Source organism: Hemiscyllium ocellatum, chromosome 25 (genome assembly GCF_020745735.1).
Source record: "Hemiscyllium ocellatum isolate sHemOce1 chromosome 25, sHemOce1.pat.X.cur, whole genome shotgun sequence".
NCBI lineage: Eukaryota > Metazoa > Chordata > Chondrichthyes > Orectolobiformes > Hemiscylliidae > Hemiscyllium > Hemiscyllium ocellatum.
Genome location: NC_083425.1, coordinates 4,554,453 through 4,578,203, shown reverse-complemented (window position 1 = coordinate 4,578,203; position 23,751 = coordinate 4,554,453). Strand labels below are relative to the sequence as shown.

The 23,751-nt window shown below is 59.6% G+C and overlaps 1 protein-coding gene across 2 annotated transcripts in view; it reads right to left on the bottom strand.

Annotated features, from left to right (window-relative positions):
- stxbp4 (syntaxin binding protein 4) overlaps positions 1-23,751 on the bottom strand; it is a 271,436-nt gene that overhangs the window by 121,612 nt on the left and 126,073 nt on the right. For both annotated transcript variants that reach the window (XM_060844429.1, XM_060844430.1), the window contains one exon: positions 26-123. In XM_060844429.1, the coding sequence (XP_060700412.1) occupies positions 26-123 (98 nt within the window). The remainder of the gene's footprint in view (positions 1-25; positions 124-23,751) is intronic.

Here is a 23,751-nt window from a genome sequence, read left to right as displayed (position 1 = left end):
GTCAGGCTGAGAGTCAAGAACTTACCATCTCCAATTTCTCCACTTTCAGGCGGAAGCTATGGTTGAGGGACAATGATCTTCCTCGGACAGTAGGGCTCTGTGCCCAGGCTGGAGTCACGTTCACTGTAGGAAAGATGAGGGAAACTTTGATTTTATTCAAAACCTCTTGCAGTATGATTCTGATTGTTACTGTTTGCATCCAATTCTTCATTTACACACTCAAATTCAGTATTAAAAGCTACAAACGGAATTGAGATATGGGAGATTGTAGGAAAAAACAAGGACTGCAGATGCTGGAAACCAGAGTCTAGATTAGAGTGGTGCTGGAAGAGCACAGCAGTTCAGGCAGCATCCGAGGAGCAGGAAAATCGACGTTTCGGGCAAAAGCCCTTAATCAGGAATAAAGGCAGAGAGCCTGAAGGGTGGAGAGATAAATGAGAGGAGGGTGGGGGTGGGGAGAGAGTAGCATAGAGTACAATAGGTGAGTGGGGGAGGGGATGAAGGTGATAGATCAGGGAGGAGGGTGGAGTGGATAGGTGGAAAAGAAGTTAGGCAGGTCGGACAAGTCATGGGGACAGTGCTGAGCTGGAAGTTTGGAACTGGGGTGAGGTGGGGGAAGGGGAAATGAGGAAACTGTTGAAATCCACATTGATGCCCTGGGGTTGAAGTGTTCCAAGGCGGAAGATGAGGCGTTCTTCCTCCAGGCGTCTGGTGGTGAGGGAGCGGCGGTGAAGGAGGTCCAGGACCTCCATGTCCTCGGCAGAGTGGGAGGGGGGAGTTGAAATGTTCGGCCATGGGGCGGTGTGATTGATTGGTGCGGGTGTCCCGGAGATGTTCCCTAAAGCGCTCTGCTAGGAGGCGTCCAGTCTCCCCAATGTAGAGGAGACCACATCGGGAGCAACGGATACAATAAATGATATTAGTGGATGTCCAGATAAAAGTTTGATGGATGTGGAAGGCTCCTTTAGGGCCTTGGATGGAGGTGAGGGAGGAGGTGTGGGCACAGGTTTTACAGTTCCTGCGGTGGCAGGGGAAGGTGCCAGGATGGGAGGGTGGGTTGTGAGGGCATGGACCTGACCTGGTAGTCATGGAGGGAATGGTCTTTGCGGAAGGCGGAAAGGGATGGGGAGGGAAATATATCCCTGGTGGTGGGGTCTTTTTGGAGGTGGCGGAAATGTCGGCGGATGATTTGGTTTATGCGAAGGTTTGTAGGGTGGAAGGTGAGCACCAGGGACATTCTGTCCTTGTTACGGTTGGAGGGGTGGGGTCTGAGGGCGGAGGTGCGGGATGTGGACGAGATGCGTTGGAGGGCATCTTTAACCACGTGGGAAGGGAAATTGCAGTCTCTAAAGAAGGAGGCCATCTGGTGTGTTCTGTGCTGGAACTGATCCTCTTGGGAGCAGATACGGCAGAGGGGGAGGAATTGAGAATACGGGATGGCATTTTTGCAGGAGGTAGGGTGGGAAGAGGTGTAATCCAGGTACTGTGGGAGTCGGTGGGTTTGTAAAAAATGTTGGTGTCAAGTCGGTCATCATTAATGGAGATGGAGAGGTCCAGGAAGGGGAGGGAGGTGTCAGAGATGGTCCAGGTAAATTTAAGGTCGGGGTGGAATGTGTTGGTGAAGTTAATGAATTGCTCAACCTCCTTGGGGGAGCATGAGGTAGCGCCAATGCAGTTTTTTACAAACTCACCTCCGCCCTCAGACCCCATCCCTCCAACTGTAACAAAGACAGAATTCCCCTGGTGCTCACCTTCCACCCTACCAACCTTCGCATAAACCAAATCATCCGCCGACATTTCCGCCACCTCCAAACGGACCCCACCACCAAGAATATATTTCCCTCCCAACTCCTTTCCGCCTTCCGCAAAGACCTCCATGACTACCAGGTCAGGTCCATGACCAGTACACACTGTCTCATACTGACTGGAACGCACTGTACCACACTGACCAGTACGCACTGTAACACACTGACCAGTACGCACTGTAACACACTGACCGGTACACACTGTCTCATACTGACTGGTACGCACTGTAACACACTGACCAGCACACACTGTCTCATAGTGACCAGTACGCACTGTCTCACACTGACCAGTACACATTGTACCACACTGACCAGCACGCACAGTAACACACTGACCGACATGCACTGTACCACATTGGCCGGTACGCACTGTAACACACTGACCAGTACGCACTGTAACATACTGACCAGTACGCACCGTCTCACACTGACTGGTACGCACTGTAACACCCTGACTGATACGCACTGTAACACACTGACCGGTAACCATTGTAACACACTGACCAGTTCGCACTGTAACACACTGACCGGTATGCATTGTCTCACACTGACCGGTACACACTGTAACACACTGACCGTATGCACTGTCTCACACTGACCGGTACACACTGTAACACACTGACCGTATGCACTGTCTCACATTGACCGGTGCGCACTATATCACACTGACCGGTACACACTGTCTCATACTGACCGGGATTCTGTGCAACACACTAGGCGGTATGCACTGTAACACCCTGACTGATACACACTGTAACACACTGACCAATACGCACTGTACCACACTTGACTGGAATGTACTGTCTCATACTGACCAGTACACACTGTAACACACTGACCAGTACGCACTGTAACACCCTGACTGGTACACACTGTCTCATACTGGCTGGTACGCACTGTACCACACTGACCAGTACACACTGTCTCACACTGACTGGTACACACTGACCAGTACGCACTGTACCACACTGACCGGTACGCACTGTAACACACTGACCTGGACACAGTGTACCACACTGACCAGTACGCACTGTACCATACTGACCAGTATGCACTGTCTCACACTGACCAGTACGCACTGTACCACACTTGACTGGAACGCACTGTAACACACTGACCAGTACACACTGTAACACACTGACCGGTACGCACTGTAACACACTGACTGGTATGCACAGTAACACACTGACTGGTACGCACTGTAACACACTGACCGGTACACACTGTAACACACTGACTGGTACGCACAGTTACACACTGACACATACGCACTGTCTCACACAGAACGGTACACACTGTACCACACTGACCGGTACGCACTGTAACACACTGACCAGTACACACTGTAATACACTGACCGGTACGCACAGTAACACACTGACACATACGCACTGTCTCACACAGAACGGTACACACTGTACCACACTGACTGGTATGCACTGTAATACACTGACCGGTACGCACTGTAACACACTGACCGGTACACACTGTAACACACTGACTGGGACACACAGTAACACACTTAACGGGATGCACTTTCTCACACTGACCAGTACACACTGTCTCACAATGACCGGAACGCGCTGTCTCACATTGACCTGAACGCACTGTACCAGACTGACCGGTATACACTGTAACACACTGACAGGGACGCATTTTGTCACACTGACCGGTACGCACTGTAACACACTGACCAGTATGCACTGTACCACACTGACCGGGACACACTGTAACACACTGACATGTACACACTGTCTCACACTGACCGATACGCACTGTAACACACTGAACGGGACAGAGCGCACTGACAGGGACGGAGCGCACTGACTGGAACACAGCGCACTGACAGCAACACAGTGCACTGACAGGGACACACTGCTGTAACACACTGACATGTACTCACTGTCTCACACAGAACGGTACACACTGTTTCACACTGACCGGTACACACTGTAACACACTGACATGTACACACTGTCTCACACTGACCGCTACGCACTGTAACACACTGAACGGGATGGAGCGCACTGACAGGGACGGAGCGCACTGACTGGAACACAGTGCACTGACAGGAACACAGCGCACTGACAGGGACACACTGTAACACACTTACCGGGACACACTGTAACACACTGACATGTACTCACTGTCTCACACAGAACGGTACACACAGTTTCACACTGACTGGTACGCACTGTACCACACTGACGGGGACGCACTGTACCACACTGACGGGGACACACTGTAACACACTGACCGGTACGCACTGTACCACACTGACTGGCACGCACTGTACCACACTGACTGGGACACACTGTAACACACTGACCGGGATACACTGTAACACACTGACTGGGACACACTGTAACACACTGACATGTACACACTGTCTCACACAGAACGGTACACACAGTTTCACACTGACCGGGACGGAGCGCACTGACTGGAACACAGCGCACTGACAGGAACACAGCGCACTGACAGGAACACACTGTAACACATTGACCGGGACACACTGTAACACACTGACATGTACACACTGTCTCACACTGACCAGTACGCACTGTAACACACTGAACGGGACGGAGCGCACTGACTGGAACACAGCGCACTGACAGGAACACAGCGCACCGACAGGGACACACTGTAACACACTGACCGGGACACACTGTAACACACTGACATGTACTCACTGTCTCACACAGAACGGTACACACTGTTTCACATTGACCGGTATGCACAGTACCACACTGACCGGTACGCACTGTAACACACTTACTGGTACGCACTGTAACACACTGACCAGTACACACTGTCTCATACTGACCAGTACGCACTGTAACACACTGACCAGTACACACTGTCTCATACTGACCGATACGCACTGTAACACACTGACCAATACACACTGTCTCATACTGACCAGTACGCACTGTAACACACTTACTGGTACGCACTGTAACACACTGACCGGTACGCACTGTAACACACTGACCGGGACACACAGTAACACACTGACTGGGACACACAGTAACACACTGACTGGGACACACTGTAACACACTGACTGGGACGCTCTGTAACACACTGACCGGTACGCACTGTAACACACTGACTGGGACGCACTGTAACACACTGACCGGTACGCACTGTACCACACTGACCGGTACGCACTGTAACACACTGACCGTTAAGCACTGTAATACACTGACCGGGACACACAGTAACACACTGAACGGGACGGAGCGCACTGACAGGGACGAGGGCACTGACTGGAACACAGCGCACTGACAGGAACACAGCGCACTGACACGGACACACTGTAACACACTGACATGTACACACAGTTTCACATTGACTGGTACGCACTGTACCACACTGACCCGGACACACAGTAACACACTTACCAGAATGCACTTTCTCACACTGACCGGTACACACGGTCTCATACTGACCAGTACGCACTGTAACACACGGACCGAAATGCACTGTAATACACTGGCCGGGACACACAGTAACACACTTACCTGGATGCACTTTCTCACACTGACCGGTACACACTGTCTCATACTGACCAGTACGCACTGTAACACACTTACTGGTACGCACTGTAACACACTGACCGGTACGCACTGTAACACACTGACCGGGACACACAGTAACACACTGACTGGGACACACTGTAACACACTGACCGGTACACACTGTACCACACTGACCGGTACGCACTGTAACACACTGACTGGGATGCACTGTAACACACTGACCGATACACACTGTACCACACTGACTGGGACGCACTGTAATACACTGACCGGTACGCACTGTAACACACTGACCGGGACACACTGTAACACACTGACCGGGACACACTGTCTTACACTGACCAGTACACACTGTAACACACTGACAGGGACACAGCGCACTGACAGGAACACAGCGCACTGACCGGGCCGGAGCACACTGACAGGGACGGAGCGCACTGACAGGGACGGAGCGCACTGACAGGGACACTGCGCACTGACCTGGACACAGCGCACTGACTGGGACAAAGCGTACTGACAGGGACACAGCGCACAGACTGGAATGGAGCACACTGACCGGGACACAGCGCACTGACTGGGACACAGCGCACTGACTGGGACAGAGTGCACTGACAGGAACGCAGCGCACTGACCGGGCCTGAGTGCACTGACCGGGACACTGCGCACTGACTGGGACACAGCGCACTGACTGGGACAGAGTGCACTGACAGGGACGCAGCGCACTGACCGGGCCTGAGTGCACTGACAGGGACACAGCGCACTGACCGGGATACAGCACACTGACAGGGACGGAGCGCACTGACTGGGACACAGCGCACTGACAGGGACACAGCGCACTGACCGGGATACAGCGCACTGACAGGGACGGAGCGCACTGACCGGGACACAGCGCACTGACTGGGACACAGCGCACTGACAGGGACGGAGCGCACTGACCGGGACGGAACGCACTGACAGGGACACAGCACACTGACAGGGACGGAGCGCACTGACCGGGACGGAACGCACTGACAGGGACACAGCGCACTGACTGGGACGGAGCGCACTGACCGGGACAGAACGCACTGACAGGGACACAGTGCACTGACTGGGACACAGCGCACTGATAGGGACGGAGTGCACTGACAGGGACGCAGCGCACTGACTGGGTCGGAGCGCACTGACCGGGACGGAACGCACTGACCGGGACATAGCGCACTGTCCGGGACGGAGCGCACTGACCGGGACGGAATGCACTGACCGGGACATAGCGCACTGTCCGGGACGGAGCGCACTGACCGGGACGGAGTGCACTGACAGGGACGGAGCACACTGACAGGGACACAGCACACTGACTGGAACACAGCGCACTGACAGGGACACACGCGCTGACAGGGACGGGGCGCACTGACAGGGACACAGCGCACTGACCGGGACACAGCGCACTGACCGGGACGGAACGCACTGACCGGGACACAGTGCACTGACAGGGACGGAACGCACTAACGGGGACACAGCGCACTGACAGGGACAACGCACTGACCGGGACACAGCGCACTGAGAGGGACACAGTGCACTGAGAGGGACACAGTGCACTGACCGGGACGGAGCGCACTGACAGGGACACAGCGCACTGACAGGGACAACGCACTGACCGGGACACAGCGCACTGACAGGGACGGAGTGCACTGACTGGGACACAGCGCACTGACAGGGAGGGAACGCACTGACTGGGACACAGCGCACTGACAGGGAGGGAACGCACTAACAGGGACACAGCGCACTGACAGGGACACAGCGCACTGACCGGGACACAGCGCACTGACAGGGACGGAACGCACTGACCGGGACACAGTGCACTGACAGGGACGGAACGCACTAACGGGGACACAGTGCACTGACAGGGACACAGCGCACTGACTGGGTCGGAGCGCACTGACCGGGATGGAATGCACTGACCGGGATGGAACGCACTAACCGGGACGGAACACACTGACCGGGACGTAGCGCACTGTCCGGGTCGGAACGCACTGACTGGGACACAGCGCACTGACTGGGACACAGCGCACTGACAGGGAGGGAACGCACTAACAGGGACACAGTGCACTGACCGGGACACAGCGCACTGACCGGGACACAGCGCACTGACAGGGACGGAACGCACTGACAGGGACGGAGCGCACTGACAGGGACACAGCGCACTGACAGGGAGGGAACGCACTAACAGGGACACAGTGCACTGACCGGGACACAGAGCACTGACCGGGACACAGCGCACTGACAGGGACACAGCGCACTGACCGGGACACAGCGCACTGACAGGGACGGAACGCACTGACCGGGACACAGTGCACTGACAGGGACGGAACGCACTAACGGGGACACAGCGCACTGAGAGGGACACAGTGCACTGACCGGGACGGAGCGCACTGACAGGGACACAACGCACTGACCGGGACACAGCGCACTGACCGGGATGGAACGCACTAACCGGGACGGAGCGCACTGACAGGGACACAGCGCACTGACAGGGAGGGAACGCACTGACAGGGACACAGTGCACTGACCGGGACACAGCGCACTGACAGGGACACAGCGCACTGACCGGGACACAGCGCACTGACCTAGACACAGCGCACTGACCGGGACACAGCGCACTGACCTAGACACAGCGCACTGACAGGGACGGAACGCACTGACCGGGACACAGTGCACTGACAGGGACGGAACGCACTAACGGGGACACAGTGCACTGACTGGGACACAGCGCACTGATAGGGACGGAGTGCACTGACAGGGACGCAGCGCACTGACTGGGTCGGAGCGCACTGACCGGGACGGAACGCACTGACCGGGACATAGCGCACTGTCCGGGACGGAGCGCACTGACCGGGACGGAATGCACTGACCGGGACATAGCGCACTGTCCGGGACGGAGCGCACTGACCGGGACGGAGTGCACTGACAGGGACGGAGCACACTGACAGGGACACAGCACACTGACTGGAACACAGCGCACTGACAGGGACACACGCGCTGACAGGGACGGGGCGCACTGACAGGGACACAGCGCACTGACCGGGACACAGCGCACTGACCGGGACGGAACGCACTGACCGGGACACAGTGCACTGACAGGGACGGAACGCACTAACGGGGACACAGCGCACTGACAGGGACAACGCACTGACCGGGACACAGCGCACTGAGAGGGACACAGTGCACTGAGAGGGACACAGTGCACTGACCGGGACGGAGCGCACTGACAGGGACACAGCGCACTGACAGGGACAACGCACTGACCGGGACACAGCGCACTGACAGGGACGGAGTGCACTGACTGGGACACAGCGCACTGACAGGGAGGGAACGCACTGACTGGGACACAGCGCACTGACAGGGAGGGAACGCACTAACAGGGACACAGCGCACTGACAGGGACACAGCGCACTGACCGGGACACAGCGCACTGACAGGGACGGAACGCACTGACCGGGACACAGTGCACTGACAGGGACGGAACGCACTAACGGGGACACAGTGCACTGACAGGGACACAGCGCACTGACTGGGTCGGAGCGCACTGACCGGGATGGAATGCACTGACCGGGATGGAACGCACTAACCGGGACGGAACACACTGACCGGGACGTAGCGCACTGTCCGGGTCGGAACGCACTGACTGGGACACAGCGCACTGACTGGGACACAGCGCACTGACAGGGAGGGAACGCACTAACAGGGACACAGTGCACTGACCGGGACACAGCGCACTGACCGGGACACAGCGCACTGACAGGGACGGAACGCACTGACAGGGACGGAGCGCACTGACAGGGACGGAGCGCACTGACAGGGAGGGAACGCACTAACAGGGACACAGTGCACTGACCGGGACACAGAGCACTGACCGGGACACAGCGCACTGACAGGGACACAGCGCACTGACAGGGACACAGCGCACTGACAGGGAGGGAACGCACTAACAGGGACACAGTGCACTGACCGGGACACAGTGCACTGACCGGGACACAGCGCACTGACAGGGACGGAACGCACTGACCGGGACACAGTGCACTGACAGGGACGGAACGCACTAACGGGGACACAGTGCACTGACAGGGACACAGCGCACTGACTGGGTCGGAGCGCACTGACCGGGATGGAACGCACTGACCGGGAGACAGCGCACTGACCGGGATGGAACGCACTAACCGGGACGGAACACACTGACCGGGACGTAGCGCACTGTCCGGGTCGGAACGCACTGACTGGGACACAGCGCACTGACCGGGACAGAGTGCACTGACAGGGACGGAACGCACTAACGGGGACACAGTGCACTGACAGGGACACAGCGCACTGACTGGGTCGGAGCGCACTGACCGGGATGGAACGCACTGACCGGGAGACAGCGCACTGACCGGGATGGAACGCACTAACCGGGACGGAACACACTGACCGGGACGTAGCGCACTGTCCGGGTCGGAACGCACTGACTGGGACACAGCGCACTGACCGGGACAGAGTGCACTGACAGGGACGGAGCGCACTGACAGGGACACAGCCCACTGACAGGGACACAGCGCACTGACAGGGACACAGCGCACTGACCGGGATGGAACGCATTAACCGGGACGGAACGCACTGACCGGGACGTAGCGCACTGTCCGGGTCGGAACGCACTGACTGGGACACAGCGCACTGACCGGGACAGAGCGCACTGACAGGGACGGAGCGCACTGACAGGAACACAGCCCACTGACTGGGACGGAACGCACTAACAGGGACACAGTGCACTGACCGGGACAGAGCGCACTGACAGGGACGGAGCGCACTGACTGGGACACAGCGCACTGACAGGGACGGAGCGCACTGACAGGAACACAGCCCACTGACTGGGACGGAACGCACTAACAGGGACACAGTGCACTGACCGGGACACAGTGCACTGACAGGGACACAGCGCACTGACCGGGACACAGCGCACTGACAGGGACGGAACGCACTGACCGGGACACAGTGCACTGACAGGGACGGAACGCACTAACGGGGACACAGCGCACTGAGAGGGACACAGTGCACTGACCGGGACGGAGCGCACTGACAGGGACACAACGCACTGACCGGGACACAGCGCACTGACCGGGATGGAACGCACTAACCGGGACGGAGCGCACTGACAGGGACACAGCGCACTGACAGGGAGGGAACGCACTGACAGGGACACAGTGCACTGACCGGGACACAGCGCACTGACAGGGACACAGCGCACTGACCGGGACACAGCGCACTGACCTAGACACAGCGCACTGACCGGGACACAGCGCACTGACCTAGACACAGCGCACTGACAGGGACGGAACGCACTGACCGGGACACAGTGCACTGACAGGGACGGAACGCACTAACGGGGACACAGTGCACTGACAGGGACACAGCGCACTGACTGGGTCGGAGCGCACTGACCGGGATGGAACGCACTGACCGGGACGTAGCGCACTGTCCGGGTCGGAACGCACTGACTGGGACACAGCGCACTGACCGGGACAGAGTGCACTGACAGGGACGGAGCGCACTGACAGGGACACAGCCCACTGACAGGGACACAGCGCACTGACAGGGACACAGCGCACTGACCGGGATGGAACGCATTAACCGGGACGGAACGCACTGACCGGGACGTAGCGCACTGTCCGGGTCGGAACGCACTGACTGGGACACAGCGCACTGACCGGGACAGAGCGCACTGACAGGGACGGAGCGCACTGACAGGAACACAGCCCACTGACTGGGACGGAACGCACTAACAGGGACACAGTGCACTGACCGGGACAGAGCGCACTGACAGGGACGGAGCGCACTGACTGGGACACAGCGCACTGACAGGGACGGAGCGCACTGACAGGAACACAGCCCACTGACTGGGACGGAACGCACTAACAGGGACACAGTGCACTGACCGGGACACAGTGCACTGACAGGGACACAGCGCACTGACCGGGACACAGCGCACTGACAGGGACGGAACGCACTGACCGGGACACAGTGCACTGACAGGGACGGAACGCACTAACGGGGACACAGCGCACTGAGAGGGACACAGTGCACTGACCGGGACGGAGCGCACTGACAGGGACACAACGCACTGACCGGGACACAGCGCACTGACCGGGATGGAACGCACTAACCGGGACGGAGCGCACTGACAGGGACACAGCGCACTGACAGGGAGGGAACGCACTGACAGGGACACAGTGCACTGACCGGGACACAGCGCACTGACAGGGACACAGCGCACTGACCGGGACACAGCGCACTGACCTAGACACAGCGCACTGACCGGGACACAGCGCACTGACCTAGACACAGCGCACTGACAGGGACGGAACGCACTGACCGGGACACAGTGCACTGACAGGGACGGAACGCACTAACGGGGACACAGTGCACTGACAGGGACACAGCGCACTGACTGGGTCGGAGCGCACTGACCGGGATGGAACGCACTGACCGGGATACAGCGCACTGACCGGGATGGAACGCACTGACCGGGACACAGCGCACTGACCGGGATGGAACGCACTAACCGGGACGGAACACACTGACCGGGACATAGTGCACTGTCCGGGATGGAGCGCACTGACCGGGACGGAACCCACTGACAGGGACGGAATGCACTGACCGGGACATAGCGCACTGTCCGGGACGGAACGCACTGACCGGGACGGAGCGCACTGACAGGGACGGAGCACACTGACAGGGACACAGCATACTGACCGGGACACAGTGCACTGACCGGGACACAGTGCACTGACAGGGACGGAACGCACTAACAGGGAGACAGTGCACTGACCGGGACAGCGCACTGACAGGGACGGAGCGCACTGACCGGGACAGCGCACTGACAGGGACACAGCGCACTGACCGGGACATAGCGCACTGTCCGGGACGGAGCGCACTGACTGGGACGGAACCCACTGACAGGGACGGAACGCACTGACCGGGACGTAGCGCACTGTCCGGGTCGGAACGCACTGACTGGGACACAGCGCACTGACCGGGACAGAGCGCACTGACAGGGACGGAGCGCACTGACAGGGACACAGCGCACTGACAGGGACACAGCGCACTGACCGGGACACAGCGCACTGACCGGGACGGAACGCACTGACCGGGACACAGTGCACTGACAGGGACGGAGCACACTGACAGGGACACAGCATACTGACTGGAACACAGCGCACTGACAGGGACACACGCGCTGACAGGGACGGGGCGCACTGACAGGGACGGAACGCACTGACAGGGACACAGCATACTGACCGGGACACAGTGCACTGACCGGGACACAGTGCACTGACAGGGACGGAACGCACTAACAGGGAGACAGTGCACTGACCGGGACAGCGCACTGACAGGGACGGAGCGCACTGACCGGGACAGCGCACTGACAGGGACACAGCGCACTGACCGGGACATAGCGCACTGTCCGGGACGGAGCGCACTGACTGGGACGGAACCCACTGACAGGGACGGAACGCACTGACCGGGACGTAGCGCACTGTCCGGGTCGGAACGCACTGACTGGGACACAGCGCACTGACCGGGACAGAGCGCACTGACAGGGACGGAGCGCGCTGACAGGGACACGGCGCACTGACAGGGACACAGCGCACTGACCGGGACACAGCGCACTGACCGGGACGGAACGCACTGACCGGGACACAGTGCACTGACAGGGACGGAACGCACTAACGGGGACACAGCGCACTGACAGGGACAACGCACTGACCGGGACACAGCGCACTGAGAGGGACACAGTGCACTGAGAGGGACACAGTGCACTGACCGGGACGGAGCGCACTGACAGGGACACAGCGCACTGACAGGGACAACGCACTGACCGGGACACAGCGCACTGACAGGGACGGAGTGCACTGACTGGGACACAGCGCACTGACAGGGAGGGAACGCACTGACTGGGACACAGCGCACTGACAGGGAGGGAACGCACTAACAGGGACACAGCGCACTGACCGGGACACAGCGCACTGACCGGGACACAGCGCACTGACAGGGACGGAACGCACTGACCGGGACACAGTGCACTGACAGGGACGGAACGCACTAACGGGGACACAGTGCACTGACAGGGACACAGCGCACTGACTGGGTCGGAGCGCACTGACCGGGATGGAATGCACTGACCGGGATGGAACGCACTAACCGGGACGGAACACACTGACCGGGACGTAGCGCACTGTCCGGGTCGGAACGCACTGACTGGGACACAGCGCACTGACTGGGACACAGCGCACTGACAGGGAGGGAACGCACTAACAGGGACACAGTGCACTGACCGGGACACAGCGCACTGACAGGGACACAGCGCACTGACAGGGACGGAGCGCACTGACAGGGACACAGCGCACTGACAGGGAGGGAACGCACTAACAGGGACACAGTGCACTGACCGGGACACAGTGCACTGACCGGGACACAGCGCACTGACAGGGACGGAACGCACTGACCGGGACACAGTGCACTGACAGGGACGGAACGCACTAACGGGGACATAGTGCACTGACAGGGACACAGCGCACTGACTGGGTCGGAGCGCACTGACCGGGATGGAACGCACTGACCGGGAGACAGCGCACTGACCGGGATGGAACGCACTAACCGGGACGGAACACACTGACCGGGACGTAGCGCACTGTCCGGGTCGGAACGCACTGACTGGGACACAGCGCACTGACCGGGACAGAGTGCACTGACAGGGACGGAACGCACTAACGGGGACACAGTGCACTGACAGGGACACAGCGCACTGACTGGGTCGGAGCGCACTGACCGGGAAGGAACGCACTGACCGGGAGACAGCGCACTGACCGGGATGGAACGCACTAACCGGGACGGAACACACTGACCGGGACGTAGCGCACTGTCCGGGTCGGAACGCACTGACTGGGACACAGCGCACTGACCGGGACAGAGTGCACTGACAGGGACGGAGCGCACTGACAGGGACACAGCCCACTGACAGGGACACAGCGCACTGACAGGGACACAGCGCACTGACCGGGATGGAACGCATTAACCGGGACGGAACGCACTGACCGGAACGTAGCGCACTGTCCGGGTCGGAACGCACTGACTGGGACACAGCGCACTGACCGGGACAGAGCGCACTGACAGGGACGGAGCGCACTGACAGGGACGGAGCGCACTGACTGGGACACAGCGCACTGACAGGGACGGAGTGCACTGACAGGGACGGAGCGCACTGACAGGAACACAGCCCACTGACTGGGACGGAACGCACTAACAGGGACACAGTGCACTGACCGGGACAGAGCGCACTGACAGGGACGGAGCGCACTGACTGGGACACAGCGCACTGACAGGGACGGAGCGCACTGACAGGAACACAGCCCACTGACTGGGACGGAACGCACTAACAGGGACACAGTGCACTGACCGGGACACAGTGCACTGACAGGGACACAGCGCACTGACCGGGACACAGCGCACTGACAGGGACGGAACGCACTGACCGGGACACAGTGCACTGACAGGGACGGAACGCACTAACGGGGACACAGCGCACTGAGAGGGACACAGTGCACTGACCGGGACGGAGCGCACTGACAGGGACACAGCGCACTGACCGGGACACAGCGCACTGACCGGGATGGAACGCACTAACCGGGACGGAGCGCACTGACAGGGACACAGCGCACTGACAGGGAGGGAACGCACTGACAGGGACACAGTGCACTGACCGGGACACAGCGCACTGACAGGGACACAGCGCACTGACCGGGACACAGCGCACTGACCTAGACACAGCGCACTGACCGGGACACAGCGCACTGACCGGGACACAGCGCACTGACCTAGACACAGCGCACTGACAGGGACGGAACGCACTGACCGGGACACAGTGCACTGACAGGGACGGAACGCACTAACGGGGACACAGTGCACTGACAGGGACACAGCGCACTGACTGGGTCGGAGCGCACTGACCGGGATGGAACGCACTGACCGGGATACAGCGCACTGACCGGGATGGAACGCACTGACCGGGACACAGCGCACTGACCGGGATGGAACGCACTAACCGGGACGGAACACACTGACCGGGACATAGTGCACTGTCCGGGATGGAGCGCACTGACCGGGACGGAACCCACTGACAGGGACGGAATGCACTGACCGGGACATAGCGCACTGTCCGGGACGGAACGCACTGACCGGGACGGAGCGCACTGACAGGGACGGAGCACACTGACAGGGACGCAGCATACTGACTGGAACACAGCGCACTGACAGGGACACACGCGCTGACAGGGACGGGGCGCACTGACAGGGACGGAACGCACTGACAGGGACACAGCATACTGACCGGGACACAGTGCACTGACCGGGACACAGTGCACTGACAGGGACGGAACGCACTAACAGGGAGACAGTGCACTGACCGGGACAGCGCACTGACAGGGACGGAGCGCACTGACAGGGACACAGAGCACTGACCGGGACACAGCGCACTGACAGGGACACAGCGCACTGACAGGAACACTGCGCACTGACAGGGACACAGCGCACTGACCGGGACACAGCGCACTGACAGGGACACAGCGCACTGACCGGGACACAGCGCACTGACAGGAACACAGCGCACTGACAGGGACACAGCGCACTGACAGGGACACACTGTAACACACTTACCGGGACACACTGTAACACACTGACCGGTACGCACAGTAACACACTGACACATACGCACTGTCTCACACAGAACGGTACACACTGTACCACACTGACCGGTACGCACTGTAACACACTGACCAGTACGCACTGTAACACACTGACCGGTACACACTGTAACACACTGACTGGGACACACAGTAACACACTTAACGGGATGCACTTTCTCACACTGACCAGTACACACTGTCTCACAATGACCGGAACGCGCTGTCTCACATTGACCTGAACGCACTGTACCAGACTGACCGGTATACACTGTAACACACTGACAGGGACGCATTTTGTCACACTGACCGGTACGCACTGTAACACACTGACCAGTATGCACTGTACCACACTGACCGGGACACACTGTAACACACTGACATGTACACACTGTCTCACACTGACCGATACGCACTGTAACACACTGAACGGGACAGAGCGCACTGACAGGGACGGAGCGCACTGACTGGAACACAGCGCACTGACAGCAACACAGTGCACTGACAGGGACACACTGCTGTAACACACTGACATGTACTCACTGTCTCACACAGAACGGTACACACTGTTTCACACTGACCGGTACACACTGTAACACACTGACATGTACACACTGTCTCACACTGACCGCTACGCACTGTAACACACTGAACGGGATGGAGCGCACTGACAGGGACGGAGCGCACTGACTGGAACACAGTGCACTGACAGGAACACAGCGCACTGACAGGGACACACTGTAACACACTTACCGGGACACACTGTAACACACTGACATGTACTCACTGTCTCACACAGAACGGTACACACAGTTTCACACTGACTGGTACGCACTGTACCACACTGACGGGGACGCACTGTACCACACTGACGGGGACACACTGTAACACACTGACCGGTACGCACTGTACCACACTGACTGGCACGCACTGTACCACACTGACTGGGACACACTGTAACACACTGACCGGGATACACTGTAACACACTGACTGGGACACACTGTAACACACTGACATGTACACACTGTCTCACACAGAACGGTACACACAGTTTCACACTGACCGGGACGGAGCGCACTGACTGGAACACAGCGCACTGACAGGAACACAGCGCACTGACAGGAACACACTGTAACACATTGACCGGGACACACTGTAACACACTGACATGTACACACTGTCTCACACTGACCAGTACGCACTGTAACACACTGAACGGGACGGAGCGCACTGACTGGAACACAGCGCACTGACAGGAACACAGCGCACCGACAGGGACACACTGTAACACACTGACCGGGACACACTGTAACACACTGACATGTACTCACTGTCTCACACAGAACGGTACACACTGTTTCACATTGACCGGTATGCACAGTACCACACTGACCGGTACGCACTGTAACACACTTACTGGTACGCACTGTAACACACTGACCAGTACACACTGTCTCATACTGACCAGTACGCACTGTAACACACTGACCAGTACACACTGTCTCATACTGACCGATACGCACTGTAACACACTGACCAATACACACTGTCTCATACTGACCAGTACGCACTGTAACACACTTACTGGTACGCACTGTAACACACTGACCGGTACGCACTGTAACACACTGACCGGGACACACAGTAACACACTGACTGGGACACACAGTAACACACTGACTGGGACACACTGTAACACACTGACTGGGACGCTCTGTAACACACTGACCGGTACGCACTGTAACACACTGACTGGGACGCACTGTAACACACTGACCGGGACGCACTGTAACACACTGACCGGTACGCACTGTACCACACTGACCGGTACGCACTGTAACACACTGACCGTTAAGCACTGTAATACACTGACCGGGACACACAGTAACACACTGAACGGGACGGAGCGCACTGACAGGGACGAGGGCACTGACTGGAACACAGCGCACTGACAGGAACACAGCGCACTGACACGGACACACTGTAACACACTGACATGTACACACAGTTTCACATTGACTGGTACGCACTGTACCACACTGACCCGGACACACAGTAACACACTTACCAGAATGCACTTTCTCACACTGACCGGTACACACGGTCACATACTGACCAGTACGCACTGTAACACACGGACCGAAATGCACTGTAATACACTGGCCGGGACACACAGTAACACACTTACCTGGATGCACTTTCTCACACTGACCGGTACACACTGTCTCATACTGACCAGTACGCACTGTAACACACTTACTGGTACGCACTGTAACACACTGACCGGTACGCACTGTAACACACTGACCGGGACACACAGTAACACACTGACTGGGACACACTGTAACACACTGACCGGTACACACTGTACCACACTGACCGGTACGCACTGTAACACACTGACTGGGATGCACTGTAACACACTGACCGATACACACTGTACCACACTGACCGGTACGCACTGTAACACACTGACCGGTACGCACTGTGACACACTGACTGGGACGCACTGTAATACACTGACCGGTACGCACTGTAACACACTGACCGGGACACACTGTAACACACTGACCGGGACACACTGTCTTACACTGACCAGTACACACTGTAACACACTGACAGGGACACAGCGCACTGACAGGAACACAGCGCACTGACCGGGCCGGAGCACACTGACAGGGACGGAGCGCACTGACAGGGACGGAGCGCACTGACAGGGACACTGCGCACTGACCTGGACACAGCGCACTGACTGGGACAAAGCGTACTGACAGGGACACAGCGCACAGACTGGAATGGAGCACACTGACCGGGACACAGCGCACTGACTGGGACACAGCGCACTGACTGGGACAGAGTGCACTGACAGGAACGCAGCGCACTGACCGGGCCTGAGTGCACTGACCGGGACACTGCGCACTGACTGGGACACAGCGCACTGACTGGGACAGAGTGCACTGACAGGGACGCAGCGCACTGACCGGGCCTGAGTGCACTGACAGGGACACAGCGCACTGACCGGGATACAGCACACTGACAGGGACGGAGCGCACTGACTGGGACACAGCGCACTGACAGGGACACAGCGCACTGACCGGGATACAGCGCACTGACAGGGACGGAGCGCACTGACCGGGACACAGCGCACTGACCGGGACACAGCGCACTGACTGGGACACAGCGCACTGACAGGGACGGAGCGCACTGACCGGGACGGAACGCACTGACAGGGACACAGCACACTGACAGGGACGGAGCGCACTGACCGGGACGGAACGCACTGACAGGGACACAGCGCACTGACTGGGACGGAGCGCACTGACTGGGACGGAGCGCACTGACCGGGACAGAACGCACTGACAGGGACACAGTGCACTGACTGGGACACAGCGCACTGATAGGGACGGAGTGCACTGACAGGGACGCAGCGCACTGACTGGGTCGGAGCGCACTGACCGGGACGGAACGCACTGACCGGGACATAGCGCACTGTCCGGGACGGAGCGCACTGACCGGGACGGAATGCACTGACCGGGACATAGCGCACTGTCCGGGACGGAGCGCACTGACCGGGACGGAGTGCACTGACAGGGACGGAGCACACTGACAGGGACACAGCACACTGACTGGAACACAGCGCACTGACAGGGACACACGCGCTGACAGGGACGGGGCGCACTGACAGGGACACAGCGCACTGACCGGGACACAGCGCACTGACCGGGACGGAACGCACTGACCGGGACACAGTGCACTGACAGGGACGGAACGCACTAACGGGGACACAGCGCACTGACAGGGACAACGCACTGACCGGGACACAGTGCACTGACCGGGACGGAGCGCACTGACAGGGACACAGCGCACTGACAGGGACAACGCACTGACCGGGACACAGCGCACTGACAGGGACGGAGTGCACTGACTGGGACACAGCGCACTGACAGGGAGGGAACGCACTGACTGGGACACAGCGCACTGACAGGGAGGGAACGCACTAACAGGGACACAGCGCACTGACAGGGACACAGCGCACTGACCGGGACACAGCGCACTGACAGGGACGGAACGCACTGACCGGGACACAGTGCACTGACAGGGACGGAACGCACTAACGGGGACACAGTGCACTGACAGGGACACAGCGCACTGACTGGGTCGGAGCGCACTGACCGGGATGGAATGCACTGACCGGGATGGAACGCACTAACCGGGACGGAACACACTGACCGGGACGTAGCGCACTGTCCGGGTCGGAACGCACTGACTGGGACACAGCGCACTGACTGGGACACAGCGCACTGACAGGGAGGGAACGCACTAACAGGGACACAGTGCACTGACCGGGACACAGCGCACTGACCGGGACACAGCGCACTGACAGGGACGGAACGCACTGACAGGGACGGAGCGCACTGACAGGGACACAGCGCACTGACAGGGAGGGAACGCACTAACAGGGACACAGCGCACTGACCGGGACACAGAGCACTGACCGGGACACAGCGCACTGACAGGGACACAGCGCACTGACAGGGAGGGAACGCACTAACAGGGACACAGTGCACTGACCGGGACACAGTGCACTGACCGGGACACAGCGCACTGACAGGGACGGAACGCACTGACCGGGACACAGTGCACTGACAGGGACGGAACGCACTAACGGGGACACAGTGCACTGACAGGGACACAGCGCACTGACTGGGTCGGAGCGCACTGACCGGGATGGAACGCACTGACCGGGAGACAGCGCACTGACCGGGATGGAACGCACTAACCGGGATGGAACACACTGACCGGGACGTAGCGCACTGTCCGGGTCGGAACGCACTGACTGGGACACAGCGCACTGACCGGGACAGAGTGCACTGACAGGGACGGAACGCACTAACGGGGACACAGTGCACTGACAGGGACACAGCGCACTGACTGGGTCGGAGCGCACTGACCGGGATGGAACGCACTGACCGGGAGACAGCGCACTGACCGGGATGGAACGCACTAACCGGGACGGAACACACTGACCGGGACGTAGCGCACTGTCCGGGTCGGAACGCACTGACTGGGACACAGCGCACTGACCGGGACAGAGTGCACTGACAGGGACGGAGCGCACTGACAGGGACACAGCCCACTGACAGGGACACAGCGCACTGACAGGGACACAGCGCACTGACCGGGATGGAACGCATTAACCGGGACGGAACGCACTGACCGGGACGTAGCGCACTGTCCGGGTCGGAACGCACTGACTGGGACACAGCGCACTGACCGGGACAGAGCGCACTGACAGGGACGGAGCGCACTGACAGGAACACAGCCCACTGACTGGGACGGAACGCACTAACAGGGACACAGTGCACTGACCGGGACAGAGCGCACTGACAGGGACGGAGCGCACTGACTGGGACACAGCGCACTGACAGGGACGGAGCGCACTGACAGGAACACAGCCCACTGACTGGGACGGAACGCACTAACAGGGACACAGTGCACTGACCGGGACACAGTGCACTGACAGGGACACAGCGCACTGACCGGGACACAGCGCACTGACAGGGACGGAACGCACTGACCGGGACACAGTGCACTGACAGGGACGGAACGCACTAACGGGGACACAGCGCACTGAGAGGGACACAGTGCACTGACCGGGACGGAGCGCACTGACAGGGACACAACGCACTGACCGGGACACAGCGCACTGACCGGGATGGAACGCACTAACCGGGACGGAGCGCACTGACAGGGACACAGCGCACTGACAGGGAGGGAACGCACTGACAGGGACACAGTGCACTGACCGGGACACAGCGCACTGACAGGGACACAGCGCACTGACCGGGACACAGCGCACTGACCTAGACACAGCGCACTGACCGGGACACAGCGCACTGACCTAGACACAGCGCACTGACAGGGACGGAACGCACTGACCGGGACACAGTGCACTGACAGGGACGGAACGCACTAACGGGGACACAGTGCACTGACAGGGACACAGCGCACTGACTGGGTCGGAGCGCACTGACCGGGATGGAACGCACTGACCGGGATACAGCGCACTGACCGGGATGGAACGCACTGACCGGGACACAGCGCACTGACCGGGATGGAACGCACTAACCGGGACGGAACACACTGACCGGGACATAGTGCACTGTCCGGGATGGAGCGCACTGACCGGGACGGAACCCACTGACAGGGACGGAATGCACTGACCGGGACATAGCGCACTGTCCGGGACGGAACGCACTGACCGGGACGGAGCGCACTGACAGGGACGGAGCACACTGACAGGGACACAGCATACTGACCGGGACACAGTGCACTGACCGGGACACAGTGCACTGACAGGGACGGAACGCACTAACAGGGAGACAGTGCACTGACCGGGACAGCGCACTGACAGGGACGGAGCGCACTGACCGGGACAGCGCACTGACAGGGACACAGCGCACTGACCGGGACATAGCGCACTGTCCGGGACGGAGCGCACTGACTGGGACGGAACCCACTGACAGGGACGGAACGCACTGACCGGGACGTAGCGCACTGTCCGGGTCGGAACGCACTGACTGGGACACAGCGCACTGACCGGGACAGAGCGCACTGACAGGGACGGAGCGCACTGACAGGGACACAGCGCACTGACAGGGACACAGCGCACTGACCGGGACACAGCGCACTGACCGGGACGGAACGCACTGACCGGGACACAGTGCACTGACAGGGACGGAGCACACTGACAGGGACACAGCATACTGACTGGAACACAGCGCACTGACAGGGACACACGCGCTGACAGGGACGGGGCGCACTGACAGGGACGGAACGCACTGACAGGGACACAGCATACTGACCGGGACACAGTGCACTGACCGGGACACAGTGCACTGACAGGGACGGAACGCACTAACAGGGAGACAGTGCACTGACCGGGACAGCGCACTGACAGGGACGGAGCGCACTGACCGGGACAGCGCACTGACAGGGACACAGCGCACTGACCGGGACATAGCGCACTGTCCGGGACGGAGCGCACTGACTGGGACGGAACCCACTGACAGGGACGGAACGCACTGACCGGGACGTAGCGCACTGTCCGGGTCGGAACGCACTGACTGGGACACAGCGCACTGACCGGGACAGAGCGCACTGACAGGGACGGAGCGCGCTGACAGGGACACAGCGCACTGACAGGGACACAGCGCACTGACCGGGACACAGCGCACTGACCGGGACGGAACGCACTGACCGGGACACAGTGCACTGACAGGGACGGAACGCACTAACGGGGACACAGCGCACTGACAGGGACAACGCACTGACCGGGACACAGCGCACTGAGAGGGACACAGTGCACTGAGAGGGACACAGTGCACTGACCGGGACGGAGCGCACTGACAGGGACACAGCGCACTGACAGGGACAACGCACTGACCGGGACACAGCGCACTGACAGGGACGGAGTGCACTGACTGGGACACAGCGCACTGACAGGGAGGGAACGCACTGACTGGGACACAGCGCACTGACAGGGAGGGAACGCACTAACAGGGACACAGCGCACTGACAGGGACACAGCGCACTGACCGGGACACAGCGCACTGACAGGGACGGAACGCACTGACCGGGACACAGTGCACTGA